The following is a 14019-nucleotide window of genomic DNA, read 5'->3' as shown; positions in this document are numbered from 1 at the left end:
GCGGGCCCAGCCGCTCCGCGGCATGTGGGATCTTCCCGGACCGGGGCACGAACCCGTGTCCCCTGCATCGGCAGGCGGACTCTCAACCACTGCGCCACCAGGGAAGCCCTAGAAACTTTTTTTTTTACATTTATTTATTTTTGGCTGTGTTGGGTCTTCGTGGCTGCACGCAGGCTTTCTCTAGTTGTGGCGAGCAGGGGCTACTCTTCGCTGCGGTGCACGGGCTTCTCATTGCGGTAGCTTCTCTTGCTGCGGAGCACGGGCTCTAGAGCGCAGACTCAGTAGTTGTGGCGCACGGGCTTAGTTGCTCCGTGGCATGTGGGATCTTCCTGGACCAGGGATGGAACCCATGTCCCCTGCATTGGCAGGCAGGTTCTTATCCACTGCACCACCAGGGAAGCCCTAGAAACTATTTTTCAGGAGACATTATAAAACAAAATTATTGTTGAGAAGTTCACTTATAAACTTTTATCCTATTTACATTTATTACTTAACTTGTTTTTAACAATTATGCTTAAATTATTCATGAAAATTTCATGAGTCATTAAATAGCTAGCCATAATCTTGTTATTTTTCTTGTTGATAAATCAAGCAAGTATGAAAAATCACAGAAGAATGTAAAAAGTTAAATATATGACCTCCTTTATTTTAAAATTTACTGTTGTGCTTGATATACATCAAACAATTAACTTTTATTGTCTGTTTTGTTCTTAGTTTGAATTTACAGTTTTATAATCTAAACATCTAGTAGAGACAATTAGTTTGACTAATCAACTTACACAAGCACTTTTTTTTAAGCCAATTAAATAGAGCTCTTTTACAAGTTAATTTTTAGCAATACTTCCCAGAGGTAGAAGAATATCACATGTATATAGACAAACATAAACCTAGAGACAGAAGCAGAGATCTTATAACTTTTATTTTTAAATTTTAGCCATGAGACAGGTACAAGAATTTTAAACTCATTATTGAAGAAAAAAAAAATTTGGATCCAAAGTGTGTTTCTGGCAGATGGATCAAGTTACTAATATTTGTGAAGAAGCCTTATTCTTGCCGGTGTATTTCCAAATAGCCCTCTGAGTACATAGTTCCATTTTAGCTTAGGAAAGAAGAAGGCCTTGAAAATAGTTCCAATCAGGCTCTGAATGTCTCCAATAAAGCCAATTTCTGACATAGAGTTCCTTTTAAAAAAAAAAATCCTTTCAATATCTTATCATCAGGTTTCAGCCCAGACAAACAGTAAATTTTCCCGGCAGTATTGAACTCCCTTTTTTTTTTTTTTAACTTCTTTTTTTAACCAAAAGCATACCTATTCTAAGTGATTCAAAACCAAAACCAATCAGCGTTCTATGACTAAACCATAGAGGGGTCCCCAAAGAGGGTGCAAAAAAGGCAGCTCTCTCAAGATCCACAGCCACTCCCAAAGATGGCCAAAAGAAAGAAAGACTTAGACAATTCCCCTCAGAGGCTGGCAACAGTGGTCCAGTAGTCGGTAGGACCCTAGCCACAAATGGGGTGCAACCCACATTTCTTTCTGGCCATCTACATATTCTCAGGGCTCTCACCTGATGGTTGGACATGTAGGACCAAAACCAGCATGCCCTAGCAGACAGAAAGCCAAGCCAAGCTCTAGGCACACAAGTCTCTGGCTGAGGCTGACACACAAGACAGATTAACAGGGGAAAAGCATAAAAAATTTATTTACATGTACGTGGGAGTCTTCGCGAGAAAAATGAAGACCCAAAGACTTGTTATTTACTAGGTTGAACAGAGCGTCAACTGCAGAAAAGCAACTAAAATACATGGGGGAGACTAAAGGAAGGTAAGAGTTATTTCAACAAGACCTATTTGTACAGATTTCTCTCAGCTTTGACTCCCTGTCTCTGGGGATAAGAGGGTTTCTTCCTCCCAGTAGAGGAAGGGCACCTTTGCCATGGGAATTTCATTTCCTGCTTTCAGTAAGAAAAAGGAAAGACCAAGAGCCCTTGTTGCATCTTGCAGTCTTACTAATGCCTTTAACTCAAAATAATTAATCTGCCAGAGCAGCATATTTTGCGGTGGCATGTTCTGAAAACTCCTTCAACAGAAACACCCAAAATCACAGGTCTAGGCATCAAAAGCTGTTCCTCCCGGTGGGCACTAAATTCTTAATGGATTCTCCACTGCTTTTCAGCCAGTAAACCAGTAATCCATTGATAGAGATTGCCAAATGGTCAGACCATAAAGCCAAATTCCCAGTCCCTGATGCCTCTAATGCTGGTGACATTACCCATCATAAAAGCATCAAAAACAAGGCACCTACCTAGAGAGAGGAAAACACAGATGAGAAAAATAGAGAATCAGCAAGATCCTCTTACCTCTTGGAGTTGCCGGGGCTTCAGCCACCATGAAATGCACTTCTCTGCTGAAAAAGTTTACCTGACTCTGTTTCGTGAATCATAATTTGACTTTTCCCCCTCTTTTAACCATTTTGGAGGTTTTCCACAAAAATGCAGTAAAATCTGGAACCTGGAATACCAGGCTGAGTTACTTGACAGCAGTAGGAAGTGTTGAAGGATAATTTTCCCAAAAAAGGTAAAAATCACGACTCTCATACAGAAATAAAAATGAGCATGTGTTAAAAATTGTTAACTCGTTGTTAATAAAGGGAACTGGTCAGGCGTTAAGCCCATTTCAAAGAAGAACCAAACAACAAGACAAAACAAGCACAGTAAAATGAATGTACAAATGAAGGCAAAAAAATTGGGGGTGGGCATCTCTCCACTCAGCAGAATTCATTTGCATGTCTATAGGGAAGAATTATTTTTCCCTGTTATCAGTTATAACCACAGGGTTTATAAAATATCTCCCATAGAATCAAAATCAGAAAACCCTGAAGGGTATCCTCTAACAAAGAGGAAAAAAAAATTTGTAAAGAGTCAAATAGTAAATAGTTTAGTTTTTGCAGACCATACAATCTTTGTTGCAACTGCTCATTGTAATGAGAGTAGACAATAAAGAAACAAATGGGCATGACTGTGTTCCAACATAGCTTTATTTATGGATTCGGAAATTTGAATTTCATATAATTTTCACATGTCCCAGAATATTATTTGGATTTTTTCACCGACCAATTAAAAAAGGTAAGAGAATTCTTAGCTCGCGAGCCTCACCAAAACCGGCGCCGACAGGATTTGGCCCACAGGCGACAGTTTGCGACACCCTGTTCCTGTAGGTAACGCATAGATTTCCATTGAAACTCACATTTTCCCCTCCAGGAACACAGGAAATAACAAGGTGATAAAACTGTCCCTGCAGCAACACAAAGTTGCTGTGAAATGTCTTAATGCACGTCATGTGCCCAGAACAGTGCCTAACGTTTTAATTATATTATTCTTGAACTGAGGTCAGATACCCAGCAGTAGTCAGGACCAACGTCAACGTCTACACAAGAATCCCAGCGGCCTGCGCGCGCCGCAGAACTGTAGCCCCACCCCCACTTTCTCGAGTCTCTGCGGGATTGGACTTCCGCCCCGGTAGTCACGGCCACAGTCCGATCCCCTTTTCAGGAATTTCGGGAGAATCTGGAAATCTGGAGGGCAACTACAAGAGAGAACTCGGTAGAGCTGGCCATCTCAATGCGGGACGCAGGACGACAGTCAGTGATTTGCCAGCCTAACGATAGTCAGCGAGAGTCTCCGATTGGCCAGTTCAGTACTGGGCAGGCAAATAAGGGTGTGGAGACGGTTACCCATAGGCCAGAGCTGATAGGGGCGGGAAAACGAGGTTAGAACGACAGCAATTGGCATGCGCGGTGTGACGCGAAGGCTATTTGCGATTGGCCCGTAAGGCGCGGAAGGCGGTGTGCGGCTTCGTTCGGCAATTAGCCTCTAGACGGCATATCGACTTTTGATTGGCTAATACCTCTCGGGGCGGGCAAAGTGAAGAAGCAAGCGGTCGGCGATTGGCTGCAGTGACTTGGGGCAGCATGCAAATCACGAAGGCAGCGTGCGATTGGGTAGCACGGCGCGAGGCGGGGATCCGGGACGCGGGGTGACTGGAGATTGGCCGGCATGGGCAGGGCGGCCGGGTGTGCCAGTTCCTAGGTCCCGGCAGGCGATGGCGTCCGGCGGCTGGTGCTGGCTGCGCGGCCTTTGGGCCGCGGGGCAGCCCCTGTTCCAAGGCCGTGCGTTGCTCGTCACCAACACGCTGGGCTGCGGCACTCTCATGGCGGCCGGGGATGGAGCGCGCCAGTCCTGGGAGATCCGCGCCCGGCCCGGCCAGAAGTTTGACACGCGGCGCTCAGGTGAGGGGGCGAGTGCTGCTGGCCTTTGACCCCAGAGGATCTTTGGCCCCAACCTCAATTCGGAGACCTGTGACCCGGACCCGCGTGCCGTGACCCATGACCCGTGACCTCAGTCCCTGGCAAGACCCTTGACCTCAGCGTGCACCCTAGACAGCCCCTCCCTGATCTCTGTCCCCTCCCCCCTCGGGGGTCTTCATCCCCTATCATACGTGGGGTTTCTGTTCGCTCCCATCCTGAGGGTCAGGTCCCCGCCCAACCCCTGGTCCGCTTCCCTCTCTCTTGCACTGAGAGACCTAGCGTTGAGCACAGGATGCTGCACCCGGGGTAGTCAAGGGCGCAGCGTCTGGCCCCAGCCAGCCTAGGATTGCGCCCTGGTCCCACACTTCCCTACCCGCTGTGCCTCTGTTTCCTCCTCTGGAAAGCGGGGCGATGGTAGAACCCTCTGCCACGGTGGTGAGGGAATGAGGGAAGAAAATGCAAACGCAGCTCTTGGAATGGTACGTGGCAGTGGGGCTAGTAATGGGTTGGGCTCTGGGAGAGTGTCAGGCTTACCCAGGTCTTAGACAGAGAGGGAGTGAATTGGGGGCTTTGCTGGCCTAACATGCACCCCCTGACTCTTGGACCGCCCACAGCGAGCATGTTTGCTGTGGGCTGCAGCATGGGCCCTTTCCTGCACTACTGGTACCTCTGGCTGGACCGCCTGCTCCCTGCATCTGGCTTCCGTGGCCTCCCAAACGTCCTCAGGAAGGTCCTCGTCGACCAACTGGTGGCCTCTCCCATGCTGGGCGTCTGGTACTTCTTGGGTAAGGAGCCCCGTGAGCTTGGGCTTTGCCCCTCATAGGTCGGGAGGGACAGAGCCAACTTTGTGTTAAGGATGTGGAGACCCATTACTGATGCACCTCCTGAAGGCTGGGGTACAGTGGTGGTAGGACAGACCCAGTGGAGGCAAGTGTGAATGGCAGAATCACAGAGAATGATGCTAAATGTAGGAAGGATGAAGACAGTGTCTGATGGGGCTGCCCTGGACAGTGGTTGGGAGAACGTCCCAAAGGAGAAGACACTCAGTTGAGACTTGAAGAAGGAGCCAGCAGGCAGGGGGAACAGCCCATGCAAAGGCTCTGAGGCTGGAGGAAGGGGAGCTGAGACTGACGTTGACAGGGCACAAGCATCCTAGGACCGGTAATAAAATAGCCTCAGCCGCAACGAGGGTGTGTGGCTACGCATCCCTCAGGGTACGCGATTATTCACGACAGACCTCTCTCCTCTCACTTCTCCCCGACTTGACTTGTTCTGTTGTTTAGCCACCCTGCTGTGCTGCCCTTCCCACTACAAGGCCTTTAAGTGTCCTGTTTCCTCTGCCTGAGACACTGTTCCTCAGGGGTCCTACCCCACCCGCTCTACTGTCGTACTCCGTACTCCCCAGCCTCTGACACTCTCATTTCTTGGTTTCCTTCCTAGGCCTTGGCTGCCTGGAGGGCCAGACCCTGGGCGAGAGCTGCCAGGAGCTGCGGGACAAGTTCTGGGAATTCTACAAGGTGGGCGTGCCTGCCCAGGCCCCGCCTATCCTTCATCTCTGCCCCCTTGCATCTGTCCCTCCTCTCCCTTTCACAGGCACCCCCTTTCAAAGCCCCACCTCTCACAGCCACCCGGCCCCGCCCAGCCCCGCCTCTCACTGCATTCCACCCCTCCCCGTAGGCTGACTGGTGCGTGTGGCCTGCTGCGCAGCTGGTGAATTTCCTCTTCGTGCCCCCCCAGTTCCGAGTCACCTACATCAACGGCCTGACGCTGGGCTGGGACACATACCTCTCCTATCTGAAATACCGGGTAAGCATAGTGGGCAGACCAAGGACCCAGGGGACTCCTTGGGGGGGCCACATGTGTGAGCCCCAAATGGCAGTACAGCTACGCTCCAGGGTGCGGGCCTCTTGTGCCCGCGACAACCTGCACCCCATGGTGGGTGGGTGGGTTGCTGATCACTAGCAGGGTGAAGACCAAGCCCATGTCTTCTGTCTGATGTGACCTCGGCCAGGTCCCTGCCGCATCTGTCCGGCAAGGCTGACCCCAGCCCTGACGGGTGGAGGAGGGTTCAGTGAGGAGCCCAGAGGGATGAACAAACGCCTGTAACCAGATCCTCTTGTGTGGACAGATCCCAGGCCCCCCAGCGCCCCCAGGCTGTGTGGCCCTGGGCACTGTGCAGACTGAGCTGCCCCACACTGCCACCACATGCCAGCCAGGGCAAGACTGACCCTCAGCTGACCAGCCGCCTGGGCAGGAAGGGGAACGGACTGCTGGGCCCAGTCCTAGGCCCACCCTGATTCCTAGGCATCCGGTTGGGCTGCCCCTTCCAAGCCCACTGCCGGGCCTCTGTTTCTCCATCTGGAACACAACCATGAAGATGGACCGTCATCCCCCAACCCTTCTGGGAGAGCCTCAAGTGACTGGTGACAGATGTTCCACCCTCAGCACTGGGCCTCAGCCAGCCAGCTAGTACCAAGCCCTCAACACTCCTGCGGGCTGGACTCTGGGACCAAGGTGGGGACATCGCCCATACACTTGGAGCAGGGCCCCCAGAATTTGGAGCCTTGGGTGGGGTGTGTAGCCTCCAGTCTCATCCTCTGTTCGTGGACTATGGAAGTACAGAGAATTAAATTCTCTTTGTAATTGAAAATCTTGTGGATGAGCAAAGCCAGCACCGGCAGGCCGGCGCTCATAGGGACACTGTGTCGTCCATTCACTTTATTGGGTGTGTGTAGTGTTGTCATGACATCTCCTGGGGGGACTGGGGGGCATGTTTGACACTCATGACATCAGAACAGGTCTGGTGAGAGGTGGTGTCCCAGGGTGGTGAATATCCACAGCAGCCCCCACCCCCCTCCAAAAAAAGGTACAACCTTGGGGGCGAGGAGCCAGGCGGGCCATTTCCTGGCTCTGACCCACCCCGTGGTCCACGTCGAGATGCCTGCAGCCACCCGGACCTACCGTGTCACAGCCAGGAGGCTGACAGGTCTGGCTACCTTGCATCATGCAACCAGACTGCCCTGGGGTGTCATCCGGCCCCCACTTAAAAACTGATAACTGTTGATGGGGGTGAATTTATAAAAAGGTGGGGTCTGGAGAGAAGGGTGAGTGGTGAGTTCACGGGGCCACAACACGCCACTGCAGAGCAGGATATGTACAGGGTGGGGCACGGAGCAGGTGGGGTGCCCGAGCCCCTGGGGGACATCTCCAATAAATAAATAAATAAATAGCTACGATAATAAATAGGGTGATGGGCTAAATCAGGGCAGGGGACTCACGCCCACGGCCAGTAGGGGCCCTGGCTCAGGCCCAGAGGGCGGGGCCGGGATGGGGCGGGGCGGCTCTCAGCAGGCGCAGTCCTGGTGGGGGGGCGCCTGCTGGTCCGTGAGCTGTGGGCCCTGCTTGGCGCCCGTGACTGCAGGATCGGCTGTGTCCAGTGATTCGGACATCTTCTCGCAGATGACGTCCACCAGCCGCTCAAAGGTCTGCTTGACATTAATGTTGTCCTTGGCGCTCGCCTCAAAGAACTCGAACCCTGTGGTCAGGGAAGGGAGGGGTGAGGACCCTGGTTCCGCCACGCCCAGAGACACTTTTCTGAGGGCAGGTAACACCTGGAGATTCCCAGTGCCAACTGCATGTTAAAGGCACTGACAGGTCCCTTGGGGAAGCAACACTGGACTGAGTCAGCCTTTATTTCCTGCACTCCTTTCTTCACCCTAAAACTGTCCCCTCTCATTGTCCCCAGAGCCCTGGTAAGACCCACTTCCCTGCTTCCACCATCCAGCCGAGCCCTGGCCCTGGCGGCATCTGACATTCAGACCCAGGCCTTCCCCTGCTCACACACTCTCCATGGCTCCCTATTGCCCTCTGAAAAGTCTGGCTCCTCAGCTCGTGCTTCAGGCCCTGCGAGATCAGCCATATTTCCTCCAAGTGACCCTCATGTTGCAGTCACATAAAACTTTGCCAAAAGGATCTTTCCCATGTCTGGCCTTTGCCCACACTGTTTCTTCTGTCTGAAAGACCTCCTTTTTCTTTAAGTACCAGATCCAAGGCCCACTTCCAGGAAGACTTACCTATGCCGGGCAGAGCCTGGCTCCCCCAGCTGAGGTCCTTTCCTCTCTCACAAAGCTGGAGGCCTCTCAGGGGCCCAGCAACACCCAGCACAAGGCTGGGCAGTGAGAGTATCAGAATGAATCAGAAACTCCTGCAGAGCAAACTCCTAAGCATCCATCAAGACTCACCTCAAGGGACTTCCCTGGTGGCGCAGTGGTTAAGAATCCGCCTGCTAATGCAGGTCGGGACATGGGTTCGAGCCCTGGTCAGGGAAGATCCCACATGCTGCGGAGCAACTAAGCCCGTGCGCCGCCACTACTGAGCCTGTGCTCTAGAGCCCGCGAGCCACCACTACTGAGCCTGCGTGCTACAACTACTGAAGCCTGCGTGCCTGGAGCCCGTGCTCCGCAGCAAGAGAAGCCACTGCAATGAGAAACCCGTGCACCGCAACGAAGAGTAGCCCCCACTTGCCGCAACTAGAGAAAGCCCGCGCACAGCAGTGAAGACCCAGTGCAGCCAAAAATAAATAAATAAAATAAATTAATTTTAAAAAAAAGAGACTCACCTCAAACGGCCCCTGGATCAAGGCCAGCTTGCAGAAAGTATGAATCATCTGGACTCGAATCCTGGCTTTGCTGTGAGACTTTGGGTGTGTCTCCTCCCCTTTCAGGGCCTCAGTGTCCCTTTCCTAGCCTGTGGGTGTCCAGCCTCGCTGGGTACTCACCCAGGTGGTCAGCCAGCTGCCGACCGCGTTCCGATGACACCACCCGCTCATCCTCCATGTCACACTTGTTCCCCACCAGCAGCACCTGGGCATTGTCCCATGAGTAGGTCTTGATCTGGGTTGACCTGGAGGAGGTGGTGACAGAGGAGGGTTAGGGCTTGGAGAATCTGAGCTCCGCCCCCCTCTCCCCCTTCTCCCCGTCCTCCCCCCACTCCAGCCCCCACCTCCCATTAATTCTTTAATTCTTGAGGGAGGCAGGCTCGATCCTCCTCCCTGTCTTTGTCCTGCCAGGAACACTCTGCAGGTGTCTGCTCCCACAGTTCACTGCTCTTGGGAGTCCCTCTTTCAAGCAGCCTTTCCCATCCTTCCCAGATCCCCCCCACCCCCAGAGAAGAATTCTCGCTCTTTAACAAATTCAAACATTTTCTCAAAATGTATCATTACTCTAGTCAGGAAATGTCAATGTTTATATCCTCTAACCTATGCAAACTGTCTTCATATTTTCTGTCCCTCCCAGATTTTTTTTCCTGTATGTTTAGTTTCATTTTTCCACCTGAAACCCTGCTTCCCACTATTTTGAGCTGATGCCACACTGTTTTAATGATTATAGATTGATAGCAGGGCTGGGACCCCAATATTGTTATTTACATTTCTGCCAAGCGGCTGGGGCTCCCCCTGATCTCTGCCTGTACCCCAGGCTTTACACCAAGCCTAGCTCAGAAGACCATCTGCGAGCAGGTGGGGGCACGCTCACCAGTCCTGCACCGCATTGAAGGACTCCTCATTGGTGATGTCGTACATGAGGATGAAGCCCATGGCGCCCCGGTAGTAGGCTGTCGTGATGGTCCGATACCGCTCTTGCCCCGCCGTGTCCTGGGGAAGAAGAGACAGAGTGTCAGAGAGGACACACACGGAAACTCCTCAGAGTGGGTATGAACTCTGAGATGGTCAGGTCCAGCGCCCTCGAGGCCCAGAGGAGCAGGGGCTTGCCCAGAGGCACAGTGGGTCAGGGAGAGTGAGCTGGCTGCCTGCACTGGGAATGTGGTACCCAGTCATCCTAAGGTACCTACAGAATCGTTCCCTCATTCGTTCAACACACGTGTACCTGTGCCACACCCTGTGCTGGGCACTGGGGACATAGCTGTAAACAAAATGGACCAAAATCACTGCCCTTGTGAAACTGACAATCCAGTGCAGGAAACAGACAATAAACCTGTGAAAAGGTAGAAAATGTATCGTCAGAGGGTGGCGAGGACTGAGGAGAAAAAAACCCGACAAGGACGGGCAGCGTGGGCTGCCTTCAATTTTAAACTTGAAGGATGAGGGAGGGAGCCATGTGGGGATCAGAGGAAGGACGGTCCAGGCAGAAGGCACAGCCCGGGCAAATGCCCTGAAGTGGGACTGCATTTGGTACACATTTGAGGAACAATGAAGAGGCTGAGACAGAGATGGAAGGAGACAGATGAGATGGGGTAACAACAGCGGCAGACTAGGCAGGGTCTGGCTGCGAGGAGGGGTGCAGGTTTTACCCGGAGTGAGGTGGGAGCCGCGGAAGGACTGTGGGCAGGGAACGAGCAGTTCTGACTTGGCATTTGGCAGGCTTCCTCAGGCCTCGGGGGCGTTGAGGAAAGTGGCCAGAAGACCCTGACGGAGGAGCCTGCTCCTGTCCCAGGGAATGAGGTTGGGGGTCAAGATCCCTCTGAAACCTGATACAGACACACATGGAGGAACTTGAACATGGGGAAACTGAGGCACCAAGCAAATGATGCATCTGATGTCAGGGTCAGGAGAGGACCCATCATTTGCTCCTTCCCCACCCCTGAAGAGCACTGATTAGGTACTGATGGAAGAACAGGGGCCCCCTCTTCAGTGCCTCTAGCCCCTTGTACACAGTAAGTGCTTGATAAATGCCCAGTGTGTAATGAATGAATCTAGACAGGAAAGAAATAGGCAAAGCTGGGGCTGCTATTCTCGGGAGGGAGAGTGATGAAGCCAGAAGCCCCCCAGCTGGACCCACCCAGATTTGCAGCTTGATCCTCTTATCGTTTCGGTAGATGGTCTTGACCTTGAAGTCGATGCCTACAGTGCTGACAAAGGCAGGCGTGAAGGAGTCGTCTGCATAGCGGAAGAGGAAAGACGTCTTGCCCACGCTGCTATTTCCGATGATGAGGATCTTGAACATATAGTCGAAGTTCTGGTCCGAGGACTCCTTCTGCCCATAGCGAGAGTCTGTGGCGGATGCCATCTGGGGGTGCGGAGCGTAGGCGAGCGTGAGGGGTCTCCCTCCACCCCCAAACACCCAAGCCCAGGCTCAGGATGGAGAGCTCCCAGAGAGGGACGGAGATTACCCTTATCCCATCAGGAGCCCCAGTACTAACGGTGCGGCCCACGGCAGAGGGCGGGCCATGACCTTGAAAGGCCCGAGGTTTCAGGGGAGAACCTCAGAACGAAGGGGATGGAGACACCCCTGCAGCCCCCTCCAGCAGGCCTGCTCCCCAGGTCCGGCTGTAACCTAAGCACTACAGCTGCGCCTGGAGGGGTGACTACGGCCGGCCCCGCCCCCTATCAATCACTCATGTTCCTCAGAACTGAGCCACGCGGGTGCACGTGCACACGCGTGTACGGTACCACAGGGACGCGTGTCCGCAGTCCTCCTCCCAGACTCCCAGGCTGGGAGAGCTCGGGCTGAGACAGCTACATCACGTGATAGGAGCGGGGCGTGCACACGCTCACGTGCACACAGCAGGGCACACACTCGGACACGCTCGTGCATATCTGAGCGTCGAACACGGTGCACGGGACAGAGCCTGTCTGCACACCGACATGCATATACAAATGTGCAAACCCACCCGTGCGCACTGCGTCCTCCACCCGGGCAGCCGAGTACACGTCACCCACACGGGCACGCATCTCCGTGCACATATGCACATTGCTGTGCACGCACACGCACAGTCCACGCGTCTCCCTCCACATGCCTGAAACACGCACAAACTTGGATCGGGACCTCCAAGGGGTCACACGAGAATACCCTGGTACACAAGCAAGGGTACACACAGATCCGCCCGCACAGGCGGGCGCGTACACGCGTGTGCACACCACGCGCACGCGCACGCACGGAGCCTCCCGCGCGCACAGCTTCCCGCAAGGCACTCGTCTCGTCTCCCCTCCCCCTCCGCCGCAGAGCCGGGGGTGGAGGGATGGGGGTGGGGGGTGAGGATAGGGCAGGTGGAGGAAGCCGGGGCCCTACCCCTCCCCAGGCTCGCGACTGCCGCATCCTTCCCCTCATTTAACGCCGGCCAACTTCGTTCCCCTACCCCAGCCCATCAGTCAAATGAAGGTTATGTATGTGCTCCGAGAGGGAGCGCACCGGACCGTCCGGGAGCTCACCTTGCCCTACACTGATGCGGCGGCGACCCTAGCGGCAGCGACTTTTTTGACAGCGGCGGTGACAGGGCCCCCAGTGCGCTGATGTGGGGCTGCGTGTCAGCGGAGGCGACGGCAGCGGCTCAGGCCCCTGCAGTCCGCGGTGACGTCCTGCACAGAGAGGGGCGGGGCTTAATATGCAGATGAGGTCGTGACGCCATTCTAGGGAGGAGCCACAGATGGGGATGTGGTCCACGGTCGCACGCAGAGCCGGGAGGGGCGGGGCGCTCACGCAGATTGACATGAGAATGGGGCGGGGCCCAGCGAGCTCATCCAGTAGCTAGCAGAAGCGGTGCGGGAGGGGTGGAATCGCCTGCCGGCTCCACCTCTCTTCAGCGTTAGGGAGGCGGGGCTGCGCGGCGCCTCCTCATTGGCTTAAGTCCTCGAGCGACGGGCTAAGTAGCCAATCAAAGATTGTCACGCCCTCCTCCTGTCCAATGGCAGTTCCCGAGCGGTTGAAGGGACAAGAGGTTGAAGCCTGGGCTGAGCCTGGGTCTTCTGGGGGTGTTCCCCTTCCCCGCCCCCATGCACCCAGGTCGGAGACTCAGGAGGTCCCCTTTCAGTCCAGGGAGCTGTGACCTCTCCTTAAACGCTCCCTATTCCCAATTTCAGAAAAGAGGAACAGAGGTTCGAGAAGATGCTCCACGTCTCCTATTTATTGGGTTCAACATAAGTAGAAAAGAAGAAAAAGCGGAAATAGGGGTCAAGATAGACTCCGTCTAATTTCAGCTGTAAGACCCCCAAAAGGGACCGGGCTAGTAGATGCTCCACCCTGTTTCTGAGATGAAGAAAGAAGAAATTGGGATCAAGAGAGTCACCCTTCCCCACCAATTTCCAGAAAAAAGGAAGGGGCTAACGAACGCTCCAGGAAACCCTTTCCTTCCTGCTCCCCATTTTCCAGAGAAAAATTCAACGAAATGCAGGAAGTAGGGCAGAAAAACGGCCTGTCCCTTAAACTCGCAAAGTCTGCGGTAAAAAACCTGGGAAACAGGGAGGATACGAGCGAGGTTCAAAGACCCAACAATAAAGACAAGGGGTGGGAGATGCTTTACTCCTCCCTGGTTCCTGAGTTTAAAAAGACAGGGACAGAGAGTCCTCCCTCCTCCATCCTGGCAAAATGAGACTCAGAGATGGAGACTTTGGGGTCCAAGGTGACCCGTCACATCCGTCTTCATGTGAAAAAGTCAGAATTGGGGGAGGGGAGGAAGAACGAGACCTTGGCCTCCATTCCAGGTCTCTGCCCTCCACCCCAACTCCGGTCCCCACACCCGGCAGGGGGCGTGTGGCCCCAGGAAAATTCTGATCTCCCTGATTCCTCCTCAGGAGACGAGGGGCGGGGCTTGTCTTCTTTATAAAAAGCTCGCCAGCTGCAGAGGCGCCTAGAAACCAGAATAACTTAGCGCCTGGAGGCCGCCCACTCCCCCCACCCCCGCCCCCAGCGCCCCGGAAGTGCGGAGACGTCCCTCCAGCTCTCCTTGCAGTTGGGAAATCTATTTTTTTCTAAGGATAACATTTT

At 53.7% G+C, this 14019-nt stretch overlaps 2 protein-coding genes across 3 annotated transcripts; one reads left to right on the top strand and one right to left on the bottom strand.

Moving 5' to 3' along the window:
• Positions 1–3974: 3974 nt before the first annotated feature.
• Positions 3975–6953, top strand: MPV17L2 (MPV17 mitochondrial inner membrane protein like 2). The gene is made up of 5 exons (XM_029218651.1): positions 3975–4285; positions 4918–5088; positions 5744–5820; positions 5981–6109; positions 6432–6953. The coding sequence occupies exons 1-5, from the start codon at positions 4099–4101 to the stop codon at positions 6528–6530; spliced, it is 663 nt and encodes a 220-aa protein (XP_029074484.1). The 5' UTR covers positions 3975–4098; the 3' UTR covers positions 6531–6953.
• Positions 6954–7003: 50 nt separating this feature from the next.
• On the bottom strand, positions 7004–12623 carry RAB3A (RAB3A, member RAS oncogene family). Of its 2 annotated transcripts, none has more exons than XM_029218649.1 (5): positions 12468–12623; positions 11098–11325; positions 9835–9953; positions 9081–9205; positions 7004–7838 (listed from the first exon to the last, which is right to left on the bottom strand). In XM_029218649.1, exons 2-5 carry the CDS (start codon positions 11323–11325, stop codon positions 7648–7650), a joined length of 663 nt encoding a protein of 220 aa, XP_029074482.1. In that variant the 5' UTR covers positions 12468–12623; the 3' UTR covers positions 7004–7647. The 2 variants fall into 2 exon arrangements, with proteins under 2 accessions (XP_029074482.1, XP_029074480.1); XM_029218647.1 differs by lacking the exon at positions 12468–12623 and adding an exon at positions 11930–12040 and having other exon boundaries at positions 7083–7838.
• Between the last annotated feature and the right edge of the window lie 1396 nt (positions 12624–14019).

This window comes from Monodon monoceros, unplaced genomic scaffold (genome assembly GCF_005190385.1).
Source record: "Monodon monoceros isolate NGI ecotype Baffin Bay Population unplaced genomic scaffold, NGI_Narwhal_1 Super_Scaffold_12, whole genome shotgun sequence".
Lineage (NCBI taxonomy): Eukaryota > Metazoa > Chordata > Mammalia > Artiodactyla > Monodontidae > Monodon > Monodon monoceros.
The sequence above is the reverse complement of the archived record's forward strand: the minus strand, read 5'-3'. Positions and strand labels throughout refer to the sequence as shown.

Bases quoted from the DNA above. Each gene is read 5' to 3' on its own strand.
- RAB3A (XM_029218647.1), bottom strand. From the start codon at position 12,010: ATGTGCATATGTGCACGGAGATGCGTGCCCGTGTGGGTGACGTGTACT. The intron at 11,326-11,929 runs GTGGGTTTGCAC...CCGCACCCCCAG, and splicing joins GGAGGACGCAGTGCGCACGG to ATGGCATCCGCCACAGACTC. The intron at 7,839-9,080 runs GTGAGTACCCAG...CCCTGACCACAG, and splicing joins GCAGCTGGCTGACCACCTGG to GGTTCGAGTTCTTTGAGGCG.
- MPV17L2 (XM_029218651.1), top strand. From the start codon at position 4,099: ATGGCGTCCGGCGGCTGGTGCTGGCTGCGCGGCCTTTGGGCCGCGGGG. The intron at 5,089-5,743 runs GTAAGGAGCCCC...TTTCCTTCCTAG, and splicing joins GGGCGTCTGGTACTTCTTGG to GCCTTGGCTGCCTGGAGGGC. The intron at 6,110-6,431 runs GTAAGCATAGTG...TTGTGTGGACAG, and splicing joins TCTCCTATCTGAAATACCGG to ATCCCAGGCCCCCCAGCGCC.